Source organism: Salvelinus alpinus, chromosome 19, assembly GCF_045679555.1.
Source record: "Salvelinus alpinus chromosome 19, SLU_Salpinus.1, whole genome shotgun sequence".
NCBI lineage: Eukaryota > Metazoa > Chordata > Actinopteri > Salmoniformes > Salmonidae > Salvelinus > Salvelinus alpinus.
The window spans coordinates 4,762,896-4,784,559 of record NC_092104.1 but is presented as its reverse complement, the minus strand read 5'-3'; the positions used below and the strand labels follow the sequence as shown (position 1 = coordinate 4,784,559).

At 44.6% G+C, this 21,664-nt stretch overlaps 1 protein-coding gene across 1 annotated transcript in view; it reads left to right on the top strand.

Moving 5' to 3' along the window:
* The window catches only part of cspg4ba (chondroitin sulfate proteoglycan 4ba), a 69,208-nt gene that overhangs the window by 33,950 nt on the left and 13,594 nt on the right, over window positions 1-21,664 (top strand). The window contains exons 7-11 of the mRNA XM_071354260.1: window positions 4,490-4,579; window positions 4,807-4,989; window positions 5,425-5,601; window positions 11,335-11,533; window positions 15,355-15,486. Of these exons, the coding sequence (XP_071210361.1) occupies window positions 4,490-4,579; window positions 4,807-4,989; window positions 5,425-5,601; window positions 11,335-11,533; window positions 15,355-15,486 (781 nt within the window). The remainder of the gene's footprint in view (window positions 1-4,489; window positions 4,580-4,806; window positions 4,990-5,424; window positions 5,602-11,334; window positions 11,534-15,354; window positions 15,487-21,664) is intronic.

The window sequence follows — 21,664 nt, the reverse complement described above, 5'->3', positions numbered from 1 at the left end:
GAGTTAGAGACAGCAAAATAACGTATTTCCCCATCTAAACATTTCCTCTCGCAGAGTTTGATCTTCTTCATGAATCCACACACTTTGTCATACATCTTTAGAATGTGTGTGTGTCCACCTTGCAGAGATAGATTCATGTTGTTTCAGCTTGCTGAACACATCAGCAAGATAGGTCAATGCGGGCTCCCCAGTCTGTGTCCTCGAACACAGCCACAAGGGGGTGTGAGTGCTCAGACAGAAAATCAACTCCCTTCGGCACACAGCTCAAACTGCCTCTGTAGTGTTTTCCCTCTGGACGGTCATGTCGTGTGTGAAGCAGTAGCTGCTGACGCTCAGTCCCACTGTCACCACGGAGCCTTTAAAACAGTCGGTGATTCAGAGGCCTGGACATGATAAACGTGAATCACTTTTCACTGCGTCATTCAAAACATCATGTAATTCAGGACATTCTCTTGCTGGCCAAATGCCTCCCTGTGAATGATAGATTGGGATATACCTTCTTTATGTGGGCAATTAATCATTTCATTCTCTCAAGCGTTGATGCAGCACGATCCGTGCACACGTGAAAACAGGATTTCCAATCGAGATTGTGCTCTGAGAAAAATCTGTCCCCGTTAGCTTCTTGCAGAACAGAATGTGCTCATTAATTTCCGAAATGTCTCTGTATCGCACAAACGCAATCAACTGGGCTTCCCCACTGACATCAGTCGATTCGTCTAACAACAGAGATAATGTTTTTTTTCTCTCAATTTCCTTCACCAATTGATCAACAATATCAACGCCCATGTCATCGATCCTATGGCACACCCTGTTATTTGACAATGGTACAGTCTTCAGTGCATCAGCTGCTGTTACATCACTCATAGTTCCTGGATAACAGCGGCAAGCACTATAGCGCGTGGAGCAGAGGATCAAACATTGAGTGGCTGGCGGAGGTAGACAGAGCTATGCGTACACACCGTCATCCGTTTCCGTGTGTCATCCGTTTCGGGAAAGTATCTGCGTAATTGCGCACCCAACTCACTCAGGTGCTTCGCTATATCACATTTGACATTGTCCGTAAGCTTGAGTTCATTTGTACACAAAAAAAATCATACAATGATGGAAAGACCTGTGTGTTGTCCTTGTTAATGCAGACAGAGAAAAGCTCCAACTTCATAGCCTCAATTTTGTCCCGCACATTGAATATAGTTGCAGAGAGTCCCTGTAATCCTAGATTCAGATCATTCAGGCGAGGAAAAACATCACCCAGATAGGCCAGTCATGTGAGAAACTCGTCATCGTGCAAGCGGTCAGACAAGTGAAAATTATGGTCAGTAAAGAAAACGTTAAGCTCGTCTGTCAATTTAAAAAAACGTGTCAATACTTTGCCCCATGATAACCAGCGCACTTCTTTCAGTATGTTGTAAAAGCGTTACATGGTCGTTGGCAATATCATTGCATAGTGCAGAAAATACACGAGAGTTCAGGGGCTTGCTTTAACAAAGTTAACCATATTCACTGTAGTGTCCAAAACGTCTTTCAAGGTTTTATATGTAAGATGGCTACATAAAGAGCAAAATTATTGATTATTATTATATTATTATTTGTGCCCTGGTCCTATAAGAGCTCTTTGTCACTTCCCACAAGCCGGTTGTGACAAAAACTCACACTCATTCTTATGTTTAATAAATGTATCGTATAGTGTGTGTGTGGCAGGCTTACAATGATGGCAAAAAAACAAAATTTGAGAGTGCGCTGACCCTGGTGCTGGAGGGGGTACAGCTGGAGGTTGAATGTTTGAAGGGGTACGGCACTCTAAAACGTTTGGGAACCACTGCCCTAGACCATCCCCAACCTATCCCCAAGACCACCCCCAAACTATCCCCTAGACCACCCCCAAACTATCCCCTAGACCACCCCCAAACTATCCCCTAGACCACCCCCAAACTATCCCCTAGACCACCCCCAAACTATCCCCTAGACCATCCCCAAACTATCCCCTAGACCATCCCCAAACTATCCCCTAGACCATCCCCAAACTATCCCCTAGACCACCCCCAAACTATCCCCTAGACCATCCCCAAACTATCCCCTAGACCACCCCCAAACTATCCCCTAGACCACCCCCAAACTATCCCCTAGACCACCCCCAAACTATCCCCTAGACCACCCCCAAACTATCCCCTAGACCACCCCCAAACTATCCCCTAGACCACCCCCAAACTATCCCCTAGACCATCCCCAAACTATCCCCTAGACCACCCCCAAACTATCCCCTAGACCATCCCCAAACTATCCCCTAGACCATCCCCAAACTATCCCCTAGACCACCCCCAAACTATCCCCTAGACCATCCCCAAACTATCCCCTAGACCACCCCCAAACTATCCCCTAGACCACCCCCAAACTATCCCTTAAACCATCCCCAAACTATCCCCTAGACCACCCCCAAACTATCCCCTAGACCACCCCCAAACTATCCCCTAGACCACCCACAAACTATCCCCTAGACCACCCCCAAACTATCCCCTAGACCACCCCAAACTATCCCCTAGACCATCCCCAAACTATCCCCTAGACCACCCCCAAACTATCCCCTAGACCATCCCCAAACTATCCCCTAGACCATCCCCAAACTATCCCCTAGACCACCCCCAAACTATCCCCTAGACCATCCCCAAACTATCCCCTAGACCACCCCCAAACTATCCCCTAGACCACCCCCAAACTATCCCTTAAACCATCCCCAAACTATCCCCTAGACCACCCCCAAACTATCCCCTAGACCACCCCCAAACTATCCCCTAGACCACCCACAAACTATCCCCTAGACCACCCCCAAACTATCCCCTAGACCACCCCCAAACTATCCCCTAGACCATCCCCAAACTATCCCCTAGACCACCCCCAAACTATCCCCTAGACCACCCCCAAACTATCCCCTAGACCACCCCCAAACTATCCCCTAGACCACCCCCAAACTATCCCCTAGACCATCCCCAAACTATCCCGTAGACCATCCCCAAACTATCCCCTAGACAACCCCCAAACTATCCCCTAGACCACCCCCAAACTATCCCCTAGACCATCCCAAACTATCCCCTAGACCACCCCCAAACTATCCCTTAAACCATCCCCAAACTATCCCCTAGACCACCCCCAAACTATCCCCTAGACCATCCCCAAACTACCCAAACTATCCCCTAGACCACCCCCAAACTATCCCCTAGACCACCCCCAAACTATCCCGTAGACCATCCCCAAACTATCCCGTAGACCATCCCCAAACTATCCCCTAGACCATCCCCAAACTATCCCCTAGACCACCCCCAAACTATCCCCTAGACCACCCCCAAACTATCCCCTAGACCACCCCCAAACTATCCCCTAGACCACCCCCAAACTATCCCCTAGACCACCCCCAAACTATCCCCTAGACCACCCCCAAACTATCCCCTAGACCAGGGGTGTCAAACTCATTTCGCATCGTGGGCCACATACGGCCTAGGGAGATGTCAAGTGGGCCGGACCATTAAAATTATACCATACTCTGCTATAAATAACCAAAATATCATGTCTTTCCTTTGTTTTGGTGTAAAGAAGCACAAGAACATTAGGAAAATATTGAAATTTAATGAACTATCCTTTTACAAAACATTTCATGAAACACCTCATATTTCCTTAGATAAATGTGCAATTTACTTTTATCATTCACAAATATGCATTGCAACTGATCCCACTGATTGTACAAAGGCACAAAACTTTAATTGCAAGCCGTCATATTTTTCGCTGTGATGAGTCTCGTAGTGGCGTCGAATATTATATTCCTTCAATACCGAAACTTGTTGCAAACACACCAAGCACGAAGGTTTTCCGTGCATCTCTGTAAATAAATAGGACGTGGTCCATTTTTCTTTGAAAATTCTACACTCCTTATCTACTTTTCTCCGTTTGGATAACGACATTTTGGCTAATGAGGGTGTAGCGGAGAGGTAGAGACCAAGGTATTAACAACGTCGTAACAAGCAGCAGATGGCGCATTGATACCGTCTGCTGTTTTCAGTCTGTCTCAGTGATGCGGCTTGTCTTCTACTCTGATGGAAAGAGTGCGCCCCTTAGCGGATAATCCATGAATTGCAGCGAATTAAAAATATTAATTCCATGTCTTTTATGCATTTTTTCCACTTTCAAATTATCCTGCGGGCCTGATCGAACCTCCTTGGGGGCCGGTTCCGGCCCGCGGGCCGTATGTTTGACACCCCTGCCCTAGACCATCCCCAAGCCACTATACTCATCTTTCTCACACTTATTCTCACACGCACATTTGTCTTTTCTTACAAGCACCGATTTAGCAGATAGTGGGGCTTTTGGAAAAATATTTTACTTGCAATGACTGTGATACGTGGTTGTTTTTACCTTCCTTGCTCTGATTATACGTTGTTCTGGATAAGACTGTCTGCTAAATGACTAAAAGGTCAATGTAAAAATGTCTCTTCTTCCTGTATAGGTCAATGACACCTTCCTATTGGATGTCTCCAACGGGGTCACGGAGGTCAACAATATCAGCATGTCCGTCGCCCACCTCATCCCTCTACAGGTATTGTCATTTTAGAATGATTGCATATTAGGTTATGTATTGTGGAATAATTTTTGCTATCATCGGTTTTTATTGTGCGTTGACAATTTATGGTTGTAAAGTGGTGTACAAATCAAAGTTTATTTATCATATGCACAGGATTCAGTGCAAACGGTGAAATGAAATGCTTTACATTTCAGTCTATGACTGCGAGCGAATAATAAATGCTAATCCTTCTACTACTACAGGTGTTGAACTTCACCCTCCGAGAGGGCGGGTCCAAGGCTTTGACCCAGGAAGTGCTCAGGGTGACCAACCAACATTTTTCTGGCCTCAATTTCCTGTATAGCTTGTCTGAACCCCCGCAAAATGGCCACATTGAACATTCACGTTACCCTGGGGTTCCTCTACGGGTTTTCACCAGACGCCAGGTAATGTAAGACTCTATCTATCTCTGTCGTTCTCTCTTTCTTCATGTTGAACAAAAATATTAAAATATGTGAAGTTCTCCAATGATTGTTCATATTTGGATTGTTTTTGCGAATAATATCAGAGAAGAATACATAGCCTACACAATCTAAAAACGCATGATATATTAATACCTCAGGATGCTCAGTGTTTCATTGGTTTAGTTTCTCATGTGGAGTAATCAAACTATTGATTATGATAACACTTTATAACCAATTTATAGACACGTGTAACACGTCTTACAATGCTTTATGAATGCTTCATAATGAATTATACCTGTATGCCTTTAATCTACTATGCACCTACATAAAGGACTTAACCCATACATAAGCATTTCTTAAATGAATCTAATTGTTTATTTTAAATCTCTTAACTTTCTCGCCCTACGATCCCTCTAGGTGGAGCAGGGGGTGATCTACTACATCCATGACAGCAGTGAGACGTTAGAAGACAACTTCACTGTGGTGGCCAACGACACAGGCCTGAGGAAACAGAGCTCTCCCTGTACCGTGATCATCCAGGTTACGGCCGTCAACGACCAGCATCCAGTCATCACCACCAACAGGGTTCTCAGGGTGAGTCCTCCAATCATCACTGCCGACATGGTTCTCAGGGTGAGAACCCATCATTACGCACACCTGGCAACCCTCATTACACACACCTGGCAACCCATCATTACGCAGACCTGGCAACCCTCATTACGCACACCTGGCAACCCTCATTACACACACCTGGCAACCCTAATTATGCACACATGGCAACCCTCATTACGCACACCTGGCAACCCAGGACCTGTCAGATAGGACTGGTGACAGTACAGGACCAGTCATATAGGACTGGTGACAGTACAGGACCAGTCATATAGGACTGGTGACAGTACAGGACCAGTCATATAGGACTGGTGACAGTACAGGTCCTGTCATATAGGACTGGTGACAGTACAGGACCAGTCATATAGGACTGGTGACAGTACAGGACCAGTCATATAGGACTGGTGACAGTACAGGACCAGTCATGTAGGACTGGTGACAGTACAGGTCCTGTCATATAGGACTGGTGACAGTACAGGACCTGTCATATGGGACTGGTGACAGTACAGGACCAGTCATATAGGACTGGTGACAGTACAGGACCAGTCATATAGGACGGGTGACAGTACAGGACCAGTCATATAGGACTGGTGACAGTACAGGACCTGTCATATAGGACTGGTGACAGTACAGGTCCTGTTATATAGGACTGGTGACAGCAGACCTGTCATATAGGATTGGTGACAGTAGACCTGTCATATAGGACTGGTGACAGTACAGGTCTTATCATATAGGACTGGTGACAGTACAGGACCTGTCATATAGGACTGGTGACAGTACAGGACCTGTCATATAGGACTGGTGACAGTACAGGACCTGTCATATAGGACTGGTGACAGTGGTGGTCCTGTCATATAGGACTGGTGACAGTAGACCTGTCATATAGGACTGGTGACAGTAGACCTGTCATATAGGACTGGTGACAGTACAGGTCCTGTCATATAGGACTGGTGACAGTACAGGTCCTGTCATATAGGACTGGTGACAGTAGACCTGTCATATAGGACTGGTGACAGTAGACCTGTCATATAGGACTGGTGACAGTACAGGTCCTGTCATATAGGACTGGTGACAGTACAGGTCCTGTCATATAGGACTGGTGACAGTACAGGTCCTGTCATATAGGACTGGTGACAGTAGACCTGTCATATAGGACTGGTGACAGTACAGGTCCTGTCATATAGGACTGGTGACAGTACAGGTCCTGTCATATAGGACTGGTGACAGTACAGGACCAGTCATATAGGACTGGTGACAGTACAGGTCCTGTCATATAGGACTGGTGACAGTAGACCTGTCATATAGGACTGGTGACAGTACAGGTCCTGTCATATAGGACTGGTGACAGTACAGGTCCAGTCATATAGGACTGGTGACAGTACAGGACCTGTCATATAGGACTGGTGACAGTACAGGACCAGTCATATAGGACTGGTGAGAGTACAGGTCCTGTCATATAGGACTGGTGACAGTAGACCTGTCATATAGGACTGGTGACAGTACAGGACCAGTCATATAGGACTGGTGAGAGTACAGGTCCTGTCATATAGGACTGGTGACAGTGCAGGTCCTGTCATATAGGACTGGTGACAGTACAGGACCTGTCATATAGGACTGGTGACAGTACAGGACCAGTCATATAGGACTGGTGAGAGTACAGGACCAGTCATATAGGACTGGTGACAGTGCAGGTCCTGTCATATAGGACTGGTGACAGTACAGCTTTTTGTTCTCGTTAGTGCTCTGTCCTGAATACGACACATTCCTTTCAGCTCTCCTCATGGTTCAGATGAGAATACAGTTGAAGTATAGTCTATAGTCTAATTGAACGAGGGGAATTCCCTTCTTCCACACACCGCTGCTGTCTGAAATCCCACCCTATTACATATACAGTTGAAGTCGGAAGTTTACATACACTTAGGTTGGAGTCATTAAAACTCGTTTTTCAACCGCTCCACAAATTTCTTGTTAAACAAACTATAGTTTTGGCAAGTCAGTTAGGACATCTACTTTGTGCATGACACAAGTCATTTTTCCAACAATTGTTTACAGACAGATTATTTCACTTATAATTCACTGTATCACAATTCCAGTGGGTCAGAAGTTTACATACACTAAATTGACTGTGTCTTTTAAACAGCTTGGGAAATTCCAGAAAATTATGTCATGGCTTTGGAAGCTTCTGATAGGCTAATTGACATCATTTGAGTCAATTGGAGGTGTACCTGTGGATGTATTTCAAGGTCTACCTTCAAACCAAGTGCCTCTTTGCTTCACATCATTAGGTGATTATATACAGTGCCTTGCAAAGGTATACATCCCTATTTTGTTGCATTACAACTTGTAATTTAAATTGATTTTTATTTGGATTTCATGTAATGGAAATACACAAAATAGTCCAAATTGATGAAGTGACATTTAAAAAAAATAATAATAAATGAAAAGTGGTGCGTGCATATGTATTCACCCCCTTTGCTTGGAAATAAATAAGATCTGGTGCAACCAATTACCTTCAGAAGTCACATAATTAGTTAAATAAAGTCCACCTGTGTGCAATCTGTGTCACATGATCTGTCACATGATCTGTCACATACTCAGTATATATACACCTGTTCTGAAAGACCCCAGAGTCTGCAACACCACTAAGCAAGGGGCACCACCAAGCAAGCAGCACCATGAAGACCTAGGAGCTCTCCAAACAGGTTAGGGACAAAGTTGTGGAGAAGTACAGATCAGGGTTGGGTTATAAAAAAATATCAGAAACTTTGAACATCCCACGGAGCACCATTTAAATCCATGACAAAAATGTTTTAAGAATATGGTACCACAACAAACCTGCCAAGAGAGGGCCGCCCACCAAAACTCACGGACCAGGCAAGGAGGGCATTAATCAGAGAGGCAACAAAGAGACCAAAGATAACCCTGAAGGAGCTGCAAAGCTCCACAGCGGAGATCGGAGTATCTGTCCATAGGACCAAACTCGCAAACTCAAAGAACAACATCCCCACAGTAAAGCATGGTGGTGGCAGCATCATGCTGTGGGGATGTTTTTCATCGGCAGGGATTGGGAAACTGGTCAGAATTGAAAGAATGATGGATGGCGCTAAATACAAGAAAATTCTTGAGGGAAATTTGAGACTGGGACGGATGTTCACCTTTCAGCAGGACAATGACCCTAAGCATACTGCTAAAGCAACACTCGAGTGGTTTAAGGGGAAACATTTACATGTCTTGGAATGGCCTAGTCAAAGCCCAGACCTCAATCCAATTGAGAATCTGTGGTATGACTTAAAGATTGCTGTACATCAGCGGAACCCATCCAACTTGAAGGAACTGGAGCAGTTTTACCTTGAAGAATGGGCAAAAATCCCAGTGGCTAGATGTGCCAAGCTTATAGAGACATACTGTACCCCAAGAGACTTGCAGCTGAAAATGCTGCAAAAGGTGGCTCTACAAAGTATTTGACTTGGGGGGTGAATAGTTATGCACGCTCAAGTTTTCTGTTTTATTGTCTTATTTCTTGTTTTGTTTCACAATAAAAAATATTTTGCATCTTCAAAGTGGTAGGCATGTTGTGTAAATCAAATGATACAACCCCCCCCAAAAAATCTATTTAATTCCAGGTTGTAAGGCAACAAAATAGGAAAAATGCCAAAGGGGTTGAATACTTTCGCAAGTCACTCTACGGGGTCAGTTCAAAATCATATTTACAATGTGCAGGGATACTGGAGTGATGGAGGTAGATATGTATAGTAGTAAACATACTATATACAGCGTCAGCTCAATACCATGTTAACAATGTGCAGGGATACTGGAGTGATTGAGGTAGAGATGTATAAGGGTAAGGTGACTCAGCATCAGAATATATGATAAACAGAGTAGCAGCAGTGTATATGATGATTGTATGTGAGTGTGTGTGTAGAGTCAGTATAAATGTGTGTGCATGTTATGTGTGTGTGAGCAAATGAAGTGAGTCTGTGTGTGTGTTGGAGTGTCAGTGTGCTTGTGTTGTTCCTGTCCTCTGCCGTAGCCTTCCAGGAGGCTGTTTATGTACTTGTTCCTGTTCTCAGCCGTAGCCTTCCAGGAGGCTGTTTATGTACTTGTTCCTGTCCTCAGCCGTAGCCTTCCAGGAGGCTGTTTATGTACTTGTTCCTGTCCTCTGCCGTAGCCTTCCAGGAGGCTGTTTATGTACTTGTTCCTGTCCTCTGCCGTAGCCTTCCAGGAGGCTGTTTATGTACTTGTTCCTGTCCTCAGCCGTAGCCTTCCAGGAGGCTGTTTATGTACTTGTTCCTGTCCTCTGCCGTAGCCTTCCAGGAGGCTGTTTATGTACTTGTTCCTGTTCTCAGCTGTAGCCTTCCAGGAGGCTGTTTATGTACTTGTTCCTGTCCTCTGCCGTAGCCTTCCAGGAGGTGGTTTATGTACTTGTTCCTGTCCTCAGCCGTAGCCTTCCAGGAGGCTGTTTATGTACTTGTTCCTGTCCTCTGCCGTAGCCTTCCAGGAGGCTGTTTATGTACTTGTTCCTGTTCTCTGCCGTAGCCTTCCAGGAGGCTGTTTATGTACTTGTTCCTGTTCTCCGCCGTAGCCTTCCAGGAGGCTGTTTATGTACTTGTTCCTGTCCTCTGCCGTAGCCTTCCAGGAGGCTGTTTATGTACTTGTTCCTGTTCTCAGCCGTAGCCTTCCAGGAGGTGGTTTATGTACTTGTTCCTGTCCTCAGCCGTAGCCTTCCAGGAGGCTGTTTATGTACTTGTTCCTGTCCTCTGCCGTAGCCTTCCAGGAGGCTGTTTATGTACTTGTTCCTGTCCTCTGCCGTAGCCTTCCAGGAGGCTGTTTATGTACTTGTTCCTGTCCTCTGCCGTAGCCTTCCAGGAGGTGGTTTATGTACTTGTTCCTGTCCTCAGCCGTAGCCTTCCAGGAGGCTGTTTATGTACTTGTTCCTGTCCTCTGCCGTAGCCTTCCAGGAGGCTGTTTATGTACTTGTTCCTGTCCTCTGCCGTAGCCTTCCAGGAGGCTGTTTATGTACTTGTTCCTGTCCTCTGCCGTAGCCTTCCAGGAGGCTGTTTATGTACTTGTTCCTGTCCTCTGGCATAGCCTTCCAGGAGGCTGTTTATGTACTTGTTCCTGTCCTCTGCCGTAGCCTTCCAGGAGGCGGTTTTTTAAAACAGGACTAGGCAGCATCCGCATGTGTTTGATCTGTTCGTCTGTTTGCTGTCTTTTCCCTCTGTGACTTCCTCTGAAGCCTCACATTGGAAGTGCACTTCCTGTGTACACACACACCTAATGCGCCCACACTCACACACAGGTCCTTTGAGGTCTGACCTCTCCTGTGGTGACTAGATGTTTGGTGTCAAAGCCTGTTCATTTCAAGTCAAGTGATAATTGAAAAGTGTGTAGGAAAAGACAGGAAAAGGAAAAGACAAGCCACAGGCCAGAGTTCACTGCAATGATTATTACTGCCATTAGTTCTGTTTGAAATACCACTTAGGCGCACTTAGCAGGCTTCACTTACTTCCATTAACAGTTTGGTTTTGGCCCGGGTTAAAGAAAAGCCCTTTGTGACAGAAGAATGCTTTGAAACAATGTGGCATTGTGATGTATATTGGAATCGAACAATACAAAATATATATATTTTGAAAGGTCTTTGAAATATGATTGATTTGATTGGTTGCCTCCTTAAGTGTGGGATAGATTTAATTGGTCCCCCCCCCCCCCCCCCCCCAGGTGTGGGAGGGGTCGGTGACAGAGATCCGCCCTGAGAATTTGGACGCCCAGGATGAGGACACGCCCCCTGAGGAGCTGCAGGTGATCGTGACTCCGCCCAACAATGGCCACCTGGCGCTGAAGAGCGCCCCCACCAGGCCGCTCCTGAACTGTACCCTACAACACATCCATCTGGGACAGCTGTTGTTTGTCCACAGTGGTAAGACCTGAGCACTATACTACGAATATAGAATTTGCTAGGTTGAATATAATTTAATAGCCAGGGTAGATCTACCTATGTTAATATAATATAATTGCATGGCTAGGCCTATCTGCATTCCGTCTGTGTTACGCTCGCTCCCCCTGCTGGTGTTTGATGGAGTGACAGATGGAGTTGAATTAAACCCCGGTTCTCATATTGATTTTCCCGGAGCACTGTACTACGTATGTGGTTTGAGGAGTTAGCGAGTTAACTTTGGTCAACTCTGAGTTCAACTCGGGATAACCGGTACCACGAATGTGGCTCAAACCTTATTAGCAAGGTACATTTCTATGGCGACGAATCGTTCAGAACGAACCTACTCCGGGACAGGACAACTTAGGGGTAACTGCATTTATCCTAAATTAAGTTTCTGAGCCGCAAGTTGAGGACCAATTCAATCAGATTCCCTCCCTCTCACAAAGATTGCATCATCATCCATTTTAGGAAAACAACGGATTAAGTATTGTATTCATCAAATATGTTTTTGTGTGTGTTAGAAAAGAGTCATGTTAAAATACCTATCCCATTACACATTTAGTAAATGCATTTCAAACTTCACGCACAGGAAGACTTTTTGTATGACTTAACGATTATTTTATCATAGGACTGGGAAGAAAAGGTGCTCGTTCATTGATAAGCACACCAAAGTAATAGCCTAAAGCTGCAAAACCTGGACCCGTACAAATCAGCCGGGCTAGACCATCTGGACCCGTAGAAATCAGCTGGGCTAGACCATCTGGACCCGTAGAAATCAGCTGGGCTAGACCATCTGGACCCGTACAAATCAGCAGGGCTAGACCATCTGGACCCGTACAAATCAGCAGGGCTAGACAATCTGGACCCGTACAAATCAGCCGGGCTAGACCATCTGGACCCGTACAAATCAGCCGGGCTAGACCATCTGGACCCGTACAAATCAGCCGGGCTAGACCATCTGGACCTTCTATTTCTGAAACTATCCGCCACCATTGTTGCAACCCCTATCACCAGTCTGTTCAACCTCTATTTCGTATCGTCCGAGATCCCTAAAGACTGGAAAGCTGCCGCGGTCATCACCCTCTTCAAAGGGGGGGACACTCTAGACCCAAACTGTAATAGACCTATATCCATCCTGCCCTGCCTCTCTAAAGTCTTCGAAAGCCAAGTTAACAAACAGATCACCAAACATTTCGAATCCCACCGTACGTTCTCCGCTGTGCAATCCGGTTTCAGAGCTGGTCATGGGTGCACCTCAGAAACGCTCAAGGTATTAAACGATATCATAACCGCCATCGATAAAAGACAGTACTGTGCAGCCGTCTTCATCGACCTGGCCAAGGCTTTTGACTCGGTCAATCACCGTATTCTTATCGGCAGACCCAATAGCCTTGGTTTCTCAAATGACTGCCTCGCCAGTGTGTCAAATCAGAGGGCCTGTTTTCCGGACCTCTGGCAGTCTCTATGGAGGTACCACAGGGTTCAATTCTTGAGCCGACTCTTTTCTCTGTATATATCAATGATGTCGCTCTTGCTGCAGGTGATTCCCTGATCCACCTCTACGCAGACGACACCATTCTGTATACTTCTGGCCCTTCTTTTGACACTGTGTTAACTAACTTCCAAACAAGCTTCAATGCCATACAACACTCCTTCCGTGGCCTCCAACTGCTCTTAAACGCGAGTAAAACCAAATGCATGCTTTTCAACCGATCGCTGCCTGCACCCGCCCGCCCGTCTAGCATCACTACCCTGGACGGTTATGACCTAGAATATGTGGACAACTACAAATACCTAGGTGTCTTGCTAGACTGTAAACTCTCCTTCCAGACTCATATTAAACATCTCCAATCCAAAATCAAATCTAGAATCGGCTTTTTATTTCGCAACAAAGCCTCCTTCACTCACGCCGCCAAACTTACCCTAGTAAAACTGACTATCCTACCGATCCTCGACTTTGGCGATGTCATCTACAAAATAGCTTCCAATACTCTACTCAGCAAACTGGATGCAGTCTATCCCAGTGCTAACCGTTTTGTTACCAAAGCCCCTTATACCACCCACCACTGCGACCTGTATGATCTAGTCGGCTGGCCCTCGCTACATATTTGTCGCCAGACCCATTGGCTCCAGGTCATCTATAAGTCTGCTAGGTAAAGCTCTGCCTTATCTCAGCTCACTGGTCACGATAACAACACCCACCCGCAGGTATATCTCACTGATCATCCCCAAAGCCAACACCTCCTTTGGCCACCTTTCCTTCCAGTTCTCTGTTGCCAATGACTGGAACGAATTGCAAAAATCGCTGAAGCTGGAGACTTCTATTTCCCTCACTAGCTTTAATTATCAGCTATCTGAGCAGCTAACCGATCGCTGTACATAGTCCATCTGTAAATAGCCCACCCAATCTACCTACCTCATCCCCATATTGTTTTTATTTACTTTTCTGCTCTTTTGCACACTAGTATCTCTACTTGCACATCATCATCTGCTCATCTATCACTCCAGTGTTAATTTGCTAAATTGTAATTACTTCACTACTGTGGCCTATTTATTGCCTACCTCCTCACGCCATTTGCACACACTGTATATAGACTTTATTTTTTTTCTATTGTGTTATTGACTGTACGCTTGTTTATTCCATGTGTAACTCTGTGTTGTTGTTTGTGTCGCACTGCTTTGCTTTATCTTGGCCAGGTCCCAGTTGTAAATGAGAACTTGTTCTCAACTGGCCTACCTGGTTAAATAAAGGTGAAATAAAATAAAATAAATAAAAAGACATCACTTCTAAATGTCTATTTCACACCACAGACGGCTGAATTTGCAAGATAACTTCATTAATTTAGATTTTTGGCACAAATGAAAATGTGGCATTGACTCGCCCCAATGGATCGATGTTTCAGCGTTGTCTCAATGAATAGTTGGGTGTTTCGACATACGTACGCCGTTACGCGCCCGCTAGAGTTAACGGCAGGTCCGACGTGCAATATCCACCATCGTAGTACAGATGAAGTCTGAGCTGGAAAGTGAAGCTAACTGAAGCTGGCTAACGTTAGAAAACTCAGAGTAGATCTAGCTTGCTTCGTAGGATACCCCTCAGGACAGGAAGATGATCAGGGCCTGTATTCACAGATGGTCTCAGGGTAGGAGTGCTGATCTAGGATCAGACCCCCCCCCCCCCTGTTCATATCATCTTATTCATTATGAACTGAAAGGCAAAACAGATCCTAGATCAACACTCCTACTCTAAGACACTTGATAACTACAACCCCTGAAAGACATTGTCTTGGGGCAGAAGTTAACCAGAAGTGATTGTGTTGTTTCCTTCTAACGGTGCCATGGTAACCAGAAGTGATTGTGTTGTTTCCCTCTAACGGTGCCATGGTAACCAGAAGTGATTGTGTTGTTTCCCTCTAACGGTGCCATGGTAACCAGAAGTGATTGTGTTGTTTCCCTCTAACGGTGCCATGGTAACCAGAAGTGATTGTGTTGTTCCCCTCTAACGGTGCCATGGTAACCAGAGGTGATGGTGTTGTTCCCCTCTAACGGTGCCATGGTAACCAGAGGTGATGGTGTTGTTCCCCTCTAACGGTGCCATGGTAACCAGAGGTGATGGTGTTGTTCCCCTCTAACGGTGCCATGGTAACCAGAGGTGATGGTGTTGTTCCCCTCTAACGGTGCCATGGTAACCAGAGGTGATGGTGTTGTTCCCCTCTAACGGTGCCATGGTAACCAGAGGTGATTGTGTTGTTTTCCTCTAAAGGTGCCATGGTAACCAGAGGCGATTGTGTTTTCCTCTAAAGGTGCCATGTCGGGAGGGTTCAACTTCCAGGTGAACGACGGAGTGAACTTTTCCCCCCGCCAGATCTTCAGCATCACAGCCAGCACCCTGGTCCTCAGTCTGGAGAACAACCAGCCCCTCAAGGTGTTCCCAGGTAACTAACGCCTCCCCTCCCCCTCCAAGCTAACCCCTCCCCAGGTAACTAACTCCTCCCCTCAGTTCCCTGGTCATGAATCTGAAGAACATCAGGGCCCTCAAGGTGTTCCCAGGTAACTAACTCCTCCCCTTCCTCTCCAAGCTAACCCCTCCCCAGGTAACTAACTCCTCCCCTCAGTTCCCTGGTCATGAATCTGAAGAACATCAGGGCCCTCAAGGTGTTCCCAGGTAACCTACAGTAACCCCTCCTTCAGATAGATACCTCATTTGTCCAATCCCAAATGGACTCCAACCCTCTATCTATACACTAGTAGCGATATGAAAGGACTAAAAATATGAATCAGATCTTATTGAGAATGGGAATGTATAGATCTTCCTCATTCTGATCAATTCTATGATCTTTGACCCTGCTAGGTTTCAGAGAGGAAACTTACCATTGACTAATATACCACATTTTTGTAGTTTCATATTGTATTATTATAGACATGCTGCATTTCCAGTATCACCATGTACGGTTACATACAACGATGGCAGGTAGCACCTGTACCAGTCTGCCAAGTGCTAAAGCACAGTTAATGCATTCTATAACTGTTCTGAAAATATGAACTGAACTCATCATCTTCTCTCTCTCTCTCTCTCTCTCTCTCTCTCTCTCTCTCTCTCTCTCTCTCTCTCTCTCTCTCTCTCTGTCTCTCTGTCTCTCTCGCTCTCTCTCTCTCTCTGTCTCTCTCTCGCTCTCTCTTTTTCTCTGTCTCTGTCTCTGTCTCTCTCTCTGTCTGTCTGTCTCTCTCTCTCTCTCTCTCTCTCTCTCTCTCTCTCTCTCTCTCTCTCTCTCTCTCTCTCTCTCTCTCTCTCTCTCTCTCTCTCTCTCTCTCTCTTTCTAAATGTCAGTGGTTGCATTGCAGTCAACTAGTATTCAGAGGAAGAACTAATATTCTCTTTCCTAATTATTCTTATCTTTATTCTGCTTATTTTTTTTTAAATGTCTATTTAGGTGTGGACACGCCCTGATTGGAATCTTCCTCGTTAGTCAGTTTCACTTGTACTGGCACAGAGCCAATGCTTCAAGTTGTTAAACAAATCCTTGTATCTCCTTGTTTGTTTTTTTTGCGCCGTAATTTGGTAGGGGGTTTTCTTTTCTTTTAGTTTGTCTGGTATCAAGCAAATCGAATTGGCGTCCATGGTGGGGATCTTTTAAGACCGAACTGGAATTTTCTTGGCCAGCACCCAGTCATTAGGCGTCCATGGATGCCTTTTCAGAAGCAATTTTAAACCCCGCCTGGTTTCGTTTTGATTGTTCAGTGACTCATTTGTTATTTCCCTTTTTATGTTCAATGATTTGTTTTGGTTGGTTATTCACGAACGTAACACTTGACTGTAATATTTACAAAAATCTAACCACATAAATGTCTTGTCTTTTTCTTTTCTCTTTGTGTGCTGAAGTGCAAAGGTCTAACTGGGTTGTATGTACTACAACTAGGGGTGTTTACATCGCACGGAGATGAACAAGTGGACAGAGTGACACCACGCAATGGGATTCAGCAATACATTAAGGGACATTTCCATAATAGTCTGGTCCGTATTTCAAATCAGGAAACAATGGACACGGCAGAAAGTTGTAGCCTGCATGAAAATCAGTGGCATGACAAGGCAAACAGTGTGGGTGTGGTAATGTTCAGACTTTTTAATTTGGCATCTAGCGAGGCAACCTCTAGCGAGGCAATCAAATGTTTTCCTATTCAACAAAGTGGGGGTATAGGGCTTGAAATGTCAAATGCTTTCTAAATCAAATCAAAGTTTATTTGTCACGTGCGCTGAATACAACAGGTGTAGTAGACCTCACAGTGAAATGCTGAATACAACAGGTGTAGTAGACCTCACAGTGAAATGCTGAATACAACAGGTGTAGTAGACCTCACAGTGAAATGCTGAATACAACAGGTGTAGTAGACCTTACAGTGAAATGCTGAATACAACAGGTGTAGTAGACCTTACAGTGAAATGCTGAATACAACAGGTGTAGTAGACCTCACAGTGAAATGCTGAATACAACAGGTGTAGTAGACCTTACAGTGAAATGCTGAATACAACAGGTGTAGTAGACCTTACAGTGAAATGCTGAATACAACAGGTGTAGTAGACCTCACAGTGAAATGCTGAATACAACAGGTGTAGTAGACCTTACAGTGAAATGCTGAATACAACAGGTGTAGTAGACCTTACAGTGAAATGCTGAATACAACAGGTGTAGTAGACCTCACAGTGAAATGCTGAATACAACAGGTGTAGTAGACCTTACAGTGAAATGCTGAATACAACAGGTGTAGTAGACCTTACAGTGAAATGCTGAATACAACAGGTGTAGTAGACCTTACAGTGAAATGCTTAAATTACAGGCTTACTTATAGTAACAATGAAATTCTAAATGACTTACTATAAGATTTCACCTTTTTTATAACTGTAAAATAAATATGATCAGTACAAATTTGGGCCCCCATTTGATATAACTGACGACAGAGTATTTTCCCGCCAAGTCTCCTGCGAGCGATGCAGAGAGCACTCGAATGTCTGCAGGCTAGTTACAACTCCAGCTTTACGCACAAAGTGATTGTGTCCCTCTATGATCAACAGAAGGTGGTCGTGTTTCAATTCTACTAAATTATTTAGTTTTTTTTTTTCATGTTGAGAGCTCTAAATCTAGCTGAGAGGAAGCCATGATTGCTGAAGTCACTAGACTTTTCCCCTTTAATATGCCGTCTCCCAGGCTCCGTCGCTCACAGGCAGAAGAAATCAGTGATTTTGTCTGGATGGGCCAGAAAATGTGACACGTCACTCCCTATGCAAATGTGGAGAGTGAAACCTGACTTGAAATCAGCTCCACTGACAGAGTGGTAGCAGAGAGGACTTTCTGCCACTGTAAGGTACTGGACCCTGTGACGTTCACAGAGTACTTTGTACACCAACGTGTACGTGTTGGTCAGAACTGGTCCAGAACTGCTCAAAGTCCCCTTAATAGGGGTCTTAACCTCTAAGAGAGAGGTTCGAACACCCAGAACCAAATCTCACGTTTCCTGTGTCACAACAACAGACTTTACATTTAGAGCCTCCACCCAAAGCTAACATGGGAACTGGCCTTCTACTGTGTGTTCAATGGACTACCATAGTTACCATAGTTACCTGTTCAAACCGACTAATCTTATAGTCTAAATCCATTTGATTGAATAATTCAGGGAACTGCCCCTGGCGGCTCGGCTAGTCTTTGTTCATTCACCAAAAAGTCCATGACCAGACGCATCATGACTTTAACTGGGATGGAGTCATTATTTAATCTCTACTTTATTCAGGAACAGTGGAGTTGTACTCTACTTTATTCAGGAACAGTGGAGTTGTACTCTACTTTATTCAGGAACAGTGGAGTTGTCCTCTACTTTATTCAGGAACAGGGGAGTTGTACTCTACTTTATTCAGGAACAGGGGAGTTGTACTCTACTTTATTCAGGAACAGTGGAGTTGTACTCTACTTTATTCAGGAACAGTGGAGTTGTCCTCTACTTTATTCAGGAACAGGGGAGTTGTACTCTACTTTATTCAGGAACAGGGGAGTTGTACTCTACTTTATTCAGGAACAGGGGAGTTGTACTCTACTTTATTCAGGAACAGTGGAGTTGTACTCTACTTTATTCAGGAACAGTGGAGTTGTACTCTACTTTATTCAGGAACAGTGGAGTTGTCCTCTACTTTTAGTACCCATGGCTAAATATAAATAGACTGACCCCGCCCTGTGCTTTGTTTGCTAGCTGGCTTAGCCAAACACACACACACACACACACACACACACACACACACACACACACACACACACACACACACACACACACACACACACACACACACACACACACACACACACACACACACACACACACACACACACACACACACACACACACACACACACACACACACGTACACAGACCGTACACAGACCTTAGCCAAACTCTGACTGTCGTGGTTGAGGCTGAGGAGTCTGGTTTGTGAGTTAGGTGAGGATGGATGACAGACCTGGGTTCAAATACTATTTGAAATCATCTCACATTCTATATCTTTGGCTCAATGGGACCAACATAGTAGCTGCAGACATGCCCGTCTGACACTTCAGGCAGGTTAAAGCTAAAGCGAAGAGTCTTTTAAATATTTCAAATAGTAGTTGAACCCAGGTTTGATTGATGGCGGTAGCTAATGGCCAGCTGGCACAGTGTGCTGGGCTTTCCAGGCAGTGGATGGATGAGTGGAGATAGTTAAGGAACTCTGTCTGTGCCTGCTCTAATGCGTTTCACACGACAGCTGAAGAAGAGATCATTCTCTTAACTTCCTCTATACCACTTCAAACGTCTTGTCTTTCTAGCTTTATGATATTTTGTTCATTTACACATAAGTTGACTACTCTACTACTGACTCCCCTCGTAATATACTCTTGTAAATAACTATGATTGCGATTGTATGTTCATTTATAGTGGGAGTTTCGATATTCAAAAGTATTGAAAAGCACCGATTGAAAAGTCCTCATGACACTCTAAAGCATGAAACACATTGTGCTTTTCAAAGGTCCGTCCTTGTAGGTGACCTGTATTTAGTTCCAGTATAAAACCATGGTCAGAAATAGCCTGTCGTCTTGCCTCTATTTCTGAGGTAAAACAGACAATAGCGTCCACTTGATAAACAGTACAAGTTTGGACACACCTACTCATTCCAAGCTTTTTCTTTGTTTGTACTATTTTCTACATTGTAGAATAATAGTGAAGACTTAAACGATGAAAGAAAACATATGGAATCAGAATAGTAACCCCCCAAAAAAGTGTTAAACAAATCAAAATATTGATGTTGATCACTTTGGGTGCTGTAAGTTGTGGGCAGGATGGAAATAAACCCAACCCATGAAAAACTGTTACGATCTCCTTCATTAAGTTTTATACCTTCTCTCAAATCTCAGTTTATGACCAAAATTATCCTCTATTACAACTTTACAACTTTGTCGTACATTTTGACACTAGAACAAATGTTTCTGACACCTATCGATGCCACATAGACAGTTTTCAAAACAAGAAGTCGTTCATTAAAAGGCTTTATCTATCTTTATGTATGCCTATACTGTAAGTCCTAGGATATGTTACATGATTGTGACTGTGTGTTCAATGGGTCCGTACACAGTATGTTTCGCAACAAAGCCTCCTTCACTCACGCCGCCAAACTTACCCTAGTAAAACTGACTATCCTACCGATCCTCGACTTCGGCGATGTCATCTACAAAATTGCTTCCAATACTCTACTCAGCAAACTGGATGCAGTCTATCACTGTGCCATCCGTTTTGTTACCAAAGCGTCTTACACAACCCACCACTGCGACCTGTATGCTCTAGTCGGCTGGCCCTCGCTACACATTCGTCGCCAGACCCACTGGCTCCAGGTCATCTATAAGTCTTTGCTAGGTAAAGCCCCGTCTTATCTCAGCTCACTGGTCACGATAACAACACCCACCCGTAGCACGCGCTCCAGCAGGTATATCTCACTGATCATCCCCAAAGCCAACACCTCGTTTGGCCGCCTTTCCTTCCAGTTCTCTGCTGCCAGTGACTGGAACGATTTGCAAAAATCACTGAAGCTGGAGACTTCTATTTCCCTCACCAACTTTAATTATCAGCTATCTGAGCAGCTAACCGATCGCTGTACATAGCCCATCTGTAAATAGCCCACCCAATCTACCTACCTCATCCCCATATTGTTTTTATTTACTTTGCTGCTCTTTTGCACACCAGTATCACTACTTACACACCATCATCTGCTCATCATCATCTGCTCATCTATCACTCCAGTGTTAATCTGCTAAATTGTAATTACTTTGCTACTATGGCCTATTTATTGCCTTACTTCCTCATGCCATTTGCACACACTGTATATAGACTTTCTTTTTTTTCTATTGTGTTACTGACTGTACGCTTGTTTATTCCATGTGTAACTCTGTGTTGTTGTTTGTCGCACTCTGTCGCACTGCTTTGCTTTATCTTGACCAGCTCGCAGTTGTAAATGAGAACTTGTTCTCAACTAGCTTACCTGGTTAAATATAGGTGAAATAAAATAAAATGTTGGAGCGTTTGTTTACCCATAGTTTTTCCCAACAG